Source organism: Camelina sativa, chromosome 20 (genome assembly GCF_000633955.1).
Source record: "Camelina sativa cultivar DH55 chromosome 20, Cs, whole genome shotgun sequence".
NCBI lineage: Eukaryota > Viridiplantae > Streptophyta > Magnoliopsida > Brassicales > Brassicaceae > Camelina > Camelina sativa.
The window spans coordinates 2,570,638-2,581,053 of NC_025704.1; the positions used below are offsets into that span (position 1 = coordinate 2,570,638).

Below are 10,416 nucleotides of genomic sequence, written 5' to 3' on the forward strand. Positions count from 1 at the left end.
CAAAAGTAGATTTTTTTAAAATCCTAATCTAGTAATATAAGTTGAGTATTAGTATTCTTTAACATATAAGATTCACTTATAGTTAGTAATAAAATTGATTAAATAAGAACAAATTATTAATTAAAATAAAAAGTACCCCGAGGAAATTGGAGTGTATAAATATATATTGATTCATGGCTCGTCTCGTCTCATCATCTTCTACTAGTAGTAGTAGACCAGAGAGAACGTAACCGAAATAGAAAACACATTTCTCTGACTTTATAACTTTCGCTTTTTTTTAATCCTTAAGCGTGTGAAACGTTAAAAAAACCAATAATAATATCATCCGTACGCTCTCTCTCTTTCACTCTCCCCAGTCTCCATTTCAATACAAACCTTTTCAGATTCTCCAGAGAGATTTACATTTTCTTGGCGATTCTCTCGTAAAAATTCGATTTTTTTTTTTTTTTTTTTGAATGATGAATTGGTGATATACCACAAGACGAAGAAGAGAGGATTGAATTCGATAGATTCGTGTTCTTGATTCTGATTTGTGATTCAAAAATATGGATCAGTCGACTTCGATTAGCCGGAAACAACCGAGTACTCTCCGTCGAAGTATCTCAACGCCGTCGTTATGTTGCGGAGGATCTACAACGGCTGAGTGTTGCGGTGGTACGACAGCGAGTTTCGCGGCTTTATGTCTTTGCGCTCCTTGCAGCGTCGTGAACCTCGTCGTCCTCGCTTTTTACAAGGTTCCTCGAGGGATCTGCCGCCGCGCAATCCGCCGAATGCGACGGCGACCGTCAGCGAAAAAGGAGGTTTTAGAGAGTGGAGGAGATTGCGATCAGAAGAAGCTGTGTAAAGTAGGGAGTTCGCATTTCGCTGTTCATCCATTAGAGAGCAAAGACGACGAGGACGACGGTTTAGTTGATGAAAAAGAAGATGAGGCTGTGATTGCATTGGAGAAGGAGATGTGGAACAGATTTCACAGTGGTGGTTTCTGGCGAAGCCTTTCACGAGCTGAAACGGCGTCGCCTCATTAAGGGGCCCTCTGGGAGAGGTTTTTTACTATTCTTGTAGATTTGTTATTAATTGTAAAACCCAAATGTGATCAATGTTGATAGCAATGATTTGTCGTTTCAATTTGTCTATAAGCCTTTTTCAATTTGTGACTTCACAAATGTTGCAGAATTATGAATTGATGATAGATTATGTTATCATTATTATTAGTTCACGTTTCAAATGAGACAGAATTGTATTGTTTAAACCGAAACCAAACTTTGACTATTATTAGTATTAATTAGAAGGTTCATTTCTAAGGCTACAAAACTTGATATAGAGGAATCAACTTTGAAACTTCCTTTATCTTTAAAGAGGAATAAGAATTTGGAAATGGAATCTATATATTGAGATGATGATTGAAAAAATAAAACTTTGTTGTTGGAGATGGAGAGCTTTTTCCTTGGACGAGGTTAATTATGTTTATCCGTACAAAGTAGACCGTCCACTAGGTGAAGATCTCTATTCCAACAACACATTGTAGACCACTTTTTTTGGAGATACAAAAACTAATAATTACAAGTCAAATCACACTCAAAAGCAAAGCTAAACTTTGTATGATTAACATTAAAAAATAAAAAACAGAATAAAATAAGATTATATAGCATATTCATGATGCGTGAATCTTATTATAGATTCATGGACTAAGTTAAACGTGTTTGATCAAAAAGTTTTGGAAACGTACGTAGTCAGTGTGTGCACTTCTAGGTTACACAATAATCTATGAATTCACATACTGATACTAGTATTTGATAATGCAATGAAAACAAAAGAAAGAGTTTTAGTTAGCTTTAGTGAGAAAGTGGAGAAAAGACATATTGAGTTTGGAACGTGGCAAACATGCCATAATGAACAGTCTAAGTAGGATCAAACACTGTGAAGAAAACAGTGATTTCGACATTAAAAAAAGAAGCTAATACCATTAACTAAAACACACAAAACATAAATATTTGAGAGATTAGCTAGTTTTGTAGTACAAGAAGAACATTGTTGAAAGTGTATTTGATTAAGACGTGCTTTAGTTGGGATCATATAAAGAGAAGGATCCAGTAATAGATTCGGAAGAAGCGTGGGATATGGAATATAGCTGGTATAGCTACTACATATAGGTGTGACAGGATAGGGCTTGAGGGGGAGAGAGAGAGAGAGAGAGGGTCACTGAGTCAGGTGGTGAAATAATAAAGGACATTGAGTGAAAAAGAAGTGAATAAAGTTAAGTAACTAGGGTTTCATGTGAGGCCAGAGTACAGTGTGACTCTTCGTGTAAACTGTCCTTTTCTTTCTTTACCCTTTTCTTCTGTTGTGTGTGTGTGTGGGGGACCTTCATTGATTTCACAGAGTTCCTACCACACCACTACTTTTCATCTCCATATTTATTGATGAGTGACTCTTCTTTTATTTCCTCTTTTATCTCTATTTATAAATACATATTTGTTTAGTTTCAATTGTCTTACACATGAAAATGCATATGTGATAAGACAATTCTCCATGGATTTTGCTATGCGTTGAATCCCATGCACCTTGTCTTAACATTAAGGTTAAAAAAAAAAACCATACTCTAAGCAAACCTAAACCAATGGAAACTTTGTGATAGCTGTATATATAAGCAACTTTGGACTTTATATATTACTCATTTCTTATTTTTGTACTATTTCACAACCACTACAAGAAAACAGCCGCAAACCGACGGCCATATTTGTCGGCAACCCGTCGGGAACAACCAAAACCGACAGAAAACAGACAGTAAATGTCCGTCGGTTCTAGAGCGTCGGGAAAATTAAATCTGTCGGGAATCCGTCAGCATCTCCAACAGATTTCCGACGGACATTTACTCTCCGACGGATTACCAACGACTTCTGTTTCCAACGAAATGGCGACAGATAATGTAGCTGTCGAGAACCCGTCAGATAAATTCCCGATGGATTTCCCAACGGCTATGTTCCCGACGGCTTCCCAATAACTTTTACCGACGGTTTCCCAACAATAAAAATGATTAATTTCTCTGTTTTACTCTGTTTTTACCGATGGATTCCCGACGGGTTAATATTTTATATTAATATATTTTTAATATATAATTTACTTTTAAGATTAAACTAATTAATATAGTACTTATTCCTGTTCTTTTCACAACAATTACTAATTAGATAATAATATTTGAATTCATAAATTTAGAAATCCAAAATGCAATATACACAAACATCCCAAAAATAAAATGCAATATACACAAATAAAAAAGAAATAGAAATAGAAACTGAAACTTAAATATTGTGAAAATAGGTCTTAGAACTTGAATTCACCGGGAACTTTGATCGCATCTCTGCCATAAACGATGCAAGCTCCTCATCTCTCAGCTTGTTCCTCTCATTCTCTTTTTCTATCATCTTCTCAAGAGCTTCAATACGGTCATCTTTCTCTTGGAGGGCTCGAACAAGCTCAGGATCACGATCATATATTGGTGATGAAGATGATAAACAAGCACAAAGTCAACATTTGTTAAGAATAAGCAAAATGTATAAAAAGAATCATAAGCAAAATGTATCAAAAGAATGAAGGTTGAGATAATCAAAAGAATCGACGGGGACTGGTGTTGGTAAGCCATTTCCATCGACTGAAGGTTGAGATAAGCTAAACTCCTCCATCCTCTTACGAGAATTTTCAATCACTTCTTTAGCTAAGGGGTCTTGAATTTGTTTGGTCTTCTTGTTGGTGTGGGTGTTTTCCATCAACGTTAAGTGATCAGGAGCCACACCATCTCTTTTAGTCTTTAAAACAAATTTTAGTTTTAATCTTCATTGAAGTTAAGTTTTGAACTGTGCTACAAAATGTTGAAACTTACAAGTTGTTTTCCACGGGTATAGAAGCTTGTTGACCCGGCGTTGTGCGTTGCTTGCCCTTTGCCACCTCGATTGCTACAAAATGTTTCAACCAAAGGTCACGGTCATCACTTGGCATTGACGAGTATGTTTCATAAGGTTCTTTGAGGAGTCCATACATCATCTAGTTTAGAGATTTGCTAATGGCGTTTCCAGATGCCTCAAACCTACAAAAGTTTGATCTAAAATATAAAATAATAAGAAATCATAAGTGTTTTAGAGTTTGAGATTTACCATGTAGCATATCCGATGTAGTTGGGATGGAGTTTTGGGATAAGTTCTCATTTCGGTTGAGAAACGAAATACTCTATGGTCATTAGGATAGGAGGTGAGGCAGCTGTAAGCGATCCCAAAGCTCGTGTGGAGGGGGTTTGAAACTCAGCCCCAGAACCACTGGGTTCTTCTCGGTTTTGGGTGGAGCGGTTTTGACGAGAACGATATGCTTCATAGTCCCTTTGAAAAAAAAAAATATTACAGTTATACAAAAATCTAAAAACCCAACAAAAGATCAACTGAATACCCATATAAATCGTAACAAATAGATCAAGTGAACAACCCCTTAATCAACGAAATCCTATTTTTGATTTTAGGAAAACTAAACTTTAACCCAATTCTTAACAATTGAAAAAGCAAAATCATAGTATCTAACCCCTTAATCTGACATAACGAACACCTAATCTAACATGTTTGAACCCAAAATCTTTACTTTTTGAGTCAGCCACATATAATGAAACCAAACATTGCAAATCCCAACTCAAACATATTTGAGATAAAAGGCAAAAAAATCTTACATTGTTGAGTGGTTGTGTTGATATGAGGAACAAAATCTTTGATTTAGAAGAGAGAAAGAGGGAAAAACGGGAAAAAGAAAAAGTAAATCGGTGAAGAAAAAAATATGGGTGAGGAAGAAGAAGTGTGACGGCTAGGTTGAGAAGAGAAGGTGAAAAGTTTTTGGGCTTACACTAAGTAACCCAATTTTATTAAATAATCCTTCCCGCAATAACCAAAAAATTTTGGAAAAATATCTTCCCGGGTTAAATTTTGTGTTTTATCCAACGGAATCCTGACGGAAAATTTTGTTATTTTCATTATTACCGACAGTTTCCCGACGGATCTATGAAAAAACTTCAAAAAACTTCATATATAGTTAAAAAATATCTTTACTACTCAATTACCATTACAATAAGTATACTACATAGCTTACAAATCTATTTCAATAAAAATATCTATAAGAAAATTAATTTTAAAATTTAGTAAATCATAACATTCAAACTCTTAACTAACATTCTAAGTGTATATAGAAACACTTATGATGAAATCATGTTAAATTTTGAAAATTTGAACTTATTGTAATACAATAGACAAAAACTGATTGGTTTGTTTTAAAACATAAGAAATAGTGTTTGTGAATGTGTTAAGTTATAAAGTTTCATATTTCAATATCCTATACCTTAAATCCATTGGAAATATGTCAGTTATCTGTTGGTAATGGCCGCGTTTCGATAGTTTTCCGACGGAGTTTAAAACACGTGTTAAATGCAGTTGTATTCATAAACCCAAGAAAACTCTTAGGTCTGTCGGGGATCCATTGGTATTTCCCGACAGATTATCAACGGAATTATGATTTTTTCATGTTTTATATATTTAGATTTTAATATTTGAGAAAGTGAATTGTTATGTAGTGTTTTGTTAGACCTAATTTCTATTAAATAAATTAATGTAGTGTTTTGTCAAATTTCAAATTATTAAACAATTTTGACATTTTTTAAATTGACTTTTGTTATCTAAAATCTTTATTATAATAACATATGACCGATGGAATACCGACGGAGTTCCGACGAAGTTGTCTAAGAAATATAATCTGTCCGGATTCCGTCGGAATATGGTCCAGAATTCCCGACAGACGTAGTCCCGTCGGTATTTCCCGACGGATTACCAACAGATTACAACGGTTTAAATTTCGTCGTATATCAGTTGAGAATCCGTCAAAAATAGCCGATGGAATGTGGTCGGTGGGGAATTCCGTCGGAAATCGCCTTGTTTTCTTGTAGTGAACTGTGATTTATTTAATTTTTTTTTTTTTTTTTTTTGTAGATGTGGCCGGTGGGTAAAGATCGAGTACCTTTAAAAACAAAATAAATAAATTAAAATGTCAATAGACAATGAGTAGTGTTACCTCATAAATCTATCAATGTAGTGTTTTTTTTTAATCATTCCATCTCATTATAGCCCCATAGACATGTTAAGAACTTAGAACTTGATGTTCAAATCTTAATTTCTTTCAAAACAATTTTCTCGCCGTACAAAGACAACCAACCCTGTGCTATAACTATAAACCCAAGGTCTGGATACTATTAAAATGACAATGTATTTGCTCAAGCAAACCTAAACCGATGGAAACATTGGCTTGGTGTCATCCCCAAAATTATATTTGCTCAAGTTACAGTATAAAGCATGATAAGTCGTAAAGTTTGAAAAATCAGGAGAAAATATGAAAAATGGTTGATTCTATATATATTGGGTCGACAATAATCCATGACCTAAAACTGCAATTTTGTGAGCTGCAGAGGTGGAAACATACAAAAAGATGAAGAGATTTTATGAGCTCACTGGAAATTAAACCGCAATGTTGAAGATGGAACTAGTTGTTTTTATAAGATATTTATAGGCTTTACGTGATCCATAGTCTTTTTGAAGTGTCACTCCACTTTTGTTTGTTCATTCAACTGTAATTTACTGTCACGAGTCACTAGAAAATGTTTATTTTGCAAAACACATTAACTCTAGTCGCTAGGACTACAATATCATCTGCTTTAGAAAGGATGATACGCATTTGTGAATCCCTTACATATATATGGCTATCCCAAACTTAAAACACTATGATTGATCCCTTACATATATATATATATATATGCGATCCCAAACTCCAAAAATACTTATGAGTCAAAGAAAAACTTACCAAGTTTCTGGGTTTACAAAAAAATAAAATAAATAAATCATCGGTGCTTAAAGGCCCAAATTGAGCCCATAAAAGATAGCAAGATACTCGCTCTTCCAGTAAAAAAATGCTAGACGACAAAAAGAAGAGAGAGAGAAAACGAAACTGGCGTGACTCGTACGCGCAAAGATGGAGCGTGGAAGTAAGTCATTCGATGATGGTCGTCATTACACAATTCACATTCACAAAACTACATTACATAGATATAGATGTTTACGTAGCAAACCGACAGCTTCCTTTTGAAGCCACGCGTTCTTACTTCTTCGGCTTCCTTCTTTTCTTTCTTTCTTCTTTTGCTTCCAACTCAAAACACTCACATGCCTCCTTTTTCACCTTTTTCCCTTCTTCCCTAATTTCACTTTCAAGTTAAGTATATCATCACACACTTCATTCATTCCCTATACCAAAATCACACATAATAACTTTTCCCAACCAAAAAAAAAAAAAAGGGTTTAGAGGAAGAAGTACAAGCCGAGCCGAGTCGAGGAGGTGAGAAAACATCCAAAGTCAGCAACATTTATAATTTTTTTTTTCGGGGGTGGTCCCATCACCAGGCTGGTTCGAAAAGTCGAAAAAAACCCCAATACTACTACACAACATAGACACACAACCAAACTCACATCTCTCTCTCTCTTAACACTTCCACTTGCCATCGCCGACACTTCAAGAAATAGGAAAAAAAAAAAAGTAAACTCTTTCACCATAAAAAAAGAAAGAAAGAAAAAATTTATTGTTCCATCTTTCTGATAATCGGATCTTACACAGAGAGAGAGAGCTCCATGGATCGCCGCATCTATGGTGGCTCCGCCGTCATTCATCTCATTCTCTTCTTCTTTATCTCCTTTACCGCATCATCTGCATTACCCAAGAACACGAATCTTTCTTCCGGGTCAGGTCAGATCAACTCCAACTCCGTCCTCGTAGCTCTTCTCGACTCTCGTTACACTGAGCTAGCTGAGCTCGTCGAGAAAGCTCTTCTCCTTCAAACACTCGAAGACGCCGTTGGTCTTCACAATATTACCATATTTGCCCCTCGTAATGAAGCTCTTGAGCGTGACCTTGACCCTGAGTTCAAGCGGTTCTTGCTCCAGCCAGGTAATCTCAAATCTCTACAAACACTCCTCATGTTCCACATTATACCCAATCGGGTCGGGTCAGACCAATGGCCATCAGAAGAATCGGGTCGGGTCAAGCACAACACGCTAGGGAACGATCAGGTCCATCTGAGCAACGGAGACGGTAAAAAGATGGTGGATTTAGCTGAGATTATCCGACCCGATGATTTGACCCGACCCGACGGATTGATCCACGGGATCGAACGGCTTCTCATCCCTCGCTCCGTTCAAGAAGATTTCAATCGCCGTCGTAGCCTCCAGTCAATCTCCGCCGTCTTACCTGAAGGAGCTCCGGAGGTTGACCCTAGAACCAACCGTCTCAAGAAACCAACCCCCCCTGTCCTCGCCGGATCTCCACCGGCTCTTCCGATCCAATCCGCTATGGCTCCTGGTCCGTCGTTAGCACCGGCGCCAGCTCCTGGACCTGGAGGCAAGCGCCACCACTTCGACGGTGAAGCTCAAGTCAAAGATTTCATCCACACACTGTTACATTACGGCGGATACAACGAGATGGCAGACATTCTCGTGAATCTGACGTCACTCGCGACGGAGATGGGTCGGTTGGTGTCAGAAGGCTATGTTTTAACGGTTCTTGCTCCCAACGACGAAGCTATGGCGAAATTGACGACGGATCAGCTGAGTGAGCCAGGAGCGCCGGAGCAGATTGTGTATTACCATATTATCCCTGAGTATCAGACGGAGGAGAGTATGTACAATTCTGTTAGGAGATTTGGGAATGTGAAGTTCGATACGCTGCGTTTTCCTCATAAGGTTGCGGCTAAGGAAGCTGATGGTTCGGTTAAGTTTGGTGACGGTGAGAGGTCGGCTTATTTGTTCGATCCTGATATTTATACCGACGGTCGGATTTCGGTTCAGGGGATTGATGGTGTTTTGTTTCCTCAAGAAGAGGAGATCTTTGAATCGGTTAAGATACCGGTTAAGAAAGTTGTTCAGCCAAGAAGAGGTATGTTCTCTTTTTGTCATTGGTCTTTTGTCTAGTGTTTGATTGATCAGACTTCAGTAGGCTTTACTATAGTTTGAATGAACAATGAGATCTTGAGAATGTTAGTTTGTGTAAGAACAAGGTTAGGGTCCAAGAACGTAAGACGAGTCTAGTAATTTGAACAAGGTTAGAGCTCAAAGAATGTTAGATTGGTCTAGCCTAGCGAATTGAATAGATTCCGGATGCTGCAATTAGGAGCAAGAGGTGTAGATTAGAAGCGTGTTAGGAAAGTAAAGATTAATGAGAATATTGGATGATAACATGCCACAAGCAAGAATCAAAGAAGGGTTAAGTTATTTTGTGTGTTTTGGTCATAGCCATTAACTAGCTGGCTATTAGCATCTCGTCATGTTTCCTACCTTTCAATATGTTTGTTAGGTTATAAAAATTGGGTATTTTATTAATAGCTTTTTGTAAAGTACAAATCTAGAATATTATTATAAGTAAGGTTACAATTATGGAGAGATTAGAGTGAGTGTGTGTGTGTGTGTGATTGACTTTGACCTAATAAAGGTGTTACTGTTGTGATTGAAACAAACAGGGAGATTGTTGGAAGTAGCCTGTAGCATGTTTGGTGCTTTTGGCAAGGACACTTATCTTAGCAAATGCCGGTGAATTCGCAAACCCGCCAAAGAATTGATGTAAACACATTCAAAAAGGTTTGTTTCTTACGATTCAATTGTTCATTGATCCTTTCAAGCGATTTACGGTTGTAAACGGGAATTCATGTATTTCCTTCCACTTTACACAGCTGATTGAAGGGTTTGGCCTTGGATGAATAGAAAACGAAGAGAGGACCAACAACAACGTTTCAAAAAACACCAAACTTCTATGGAATGATGAGAAGGATGGTGGGTTTGTTGAGTTCTATTTTTCTTCATTTCTTAAATATATATTTTTGGGGGGGTGTTTTGGTTTGGTCTTTGGATTATGAATACTGTAATTAGATATATCAATCATTTTTTAATTAATTTGGTGGTGTATGAGAGAGAGAATGAGAGAGTACCATAAATAAAAAAAAAGGGAGAACAAAGACTTTTTTCTTTCACCTTAAGGCTTTGTTTTGTTGTTTTGGAGTCCTTTGTTTGGCTTTTACTACAGGGAAAGTATAATTCCAGTTGGTAATGGTAAGAGAATCATAATTAAATTATAGTCGTCCCTATGATCACAATGTCTCTCTGACTTTATTATTATCTTTGGAGAGAATGTATTCTAAACATATTTGGTAGAATAATTAATCACGTGGATAATGAGTTGGCTGTGGCTGTGTTTTGTTGATCATTGGAGGACAAAGCACAAACCTAGCTGTCTGTCTTTGTGGTCAAGTTTCTTATGAAAAATCTCTCAAGTCTTTGATACTGAAGTTGTCTGATATATTTGTTTTCT

General features: G+C 36.8%; 3 protein-coding genes across 10 annotated transcripts in view; 2 read left to right on the forward strand and 1 right to left on the reverse strand.

The window, feature by feature from the left end:
- Positions 217–1,125, forward strand: LOC104768832. The gene has a single exon (XM_010492894.2). The coding sequence runs from the start codon at positions 546–548 to the stop codon at positions 1,023–1,025; it is 480 nt and encodes a 159-aa protein (XP_010491196.1). The 5' UTR covers positions 217–545; the 3' UTR covers positions 1,026–1,125.
- LOC104768833 lies at positions 3,248–4,858 on the reverse strand. 6 transcript variants are annotated; one of them, XR_002037013.1, is made up of 4 exons: positions 4,706–4,858; positions 4,149–4,367; positions 3,878–3,950; positions 3,248–3,803 (listed from the first exon to the last, which is right to left on the reverse strand). XR_002037013.1 is itself a non-coding variant. In XM_019242264.1 (3 exons), the coding sequence occupies exons 1-3, from the start codon at positions 4,036–4,038 to the stop codon at positions 3,564–3,566; spliced, it is 318 nt and encodes a 105-aa protein (XP_019097809.1). In that variant the 5' UTR covers positions 4,039–4,142; the 3' UTR covers positions 3,248–3,563. The 6 variants fall into 6 exon arrangements, 1 of the variants encoding a protein (XP_019097809.1); XR_002037010.1 differs by adding an exon at positions 4,034–4,081 and having other exon boundaries at positions 3,248–3,950; XR_764287.2 differs by having other exon boundaries at positions 3,878–4,081.
- The window catches only part of LOC104772142 (fasciclin-like arabinogalactan protein 17), a 4,869-nt gene continuing 1,967 nt past the window's right edge, over positions 7,515–10,416 (forward strand). Inside the window, exons 1-3 of one of the 3 annotated variants that reach the window (XM_010492895.2) lie at positions 7,516–8,991; positions 9,572–9,689; positions 9,782–10,195. In XM_010492895.2, the coding sequence (XP_010491197.1) occupies positions 7,692–8,991; positions 9,572–9,645 (1,374 nt within the window). In that variant the 5' untranslated portion in view covers positions 7,516–7,691 and the 3' untranslated portion in view covers positions 9,646–9,689; positions 9,782–10,195. Of the gene's footprint in view, positions 8,992–9,571; positions 9,690–9,781; positions 10,196–10,416 lie in introns of those variants that run through there. The other 2 variants (XM_019242263.1, XM_010496786.2) reach the window with 2 other exon arrangements.

Excerpts from the sequence above, each read along its gene's own strand:
- LOC104768833 (XM_019242264.1), bottom strand. Across the intron at positions 3,804-3,877 it reads ATACCCGTGGAAAACAACTT|ACTAAAAGAGATGGTGTGGC; the intron begins GTAAGTTTCAAC and ends TTTGTTTTAAAG.
- LOC104768832 (XM_010492894.2), top strand. The coding sequence starts at position 546 with ATGGATCAGTCGACTTCGATTAGCCGGAAACAACCGAGTACTCTCCGT.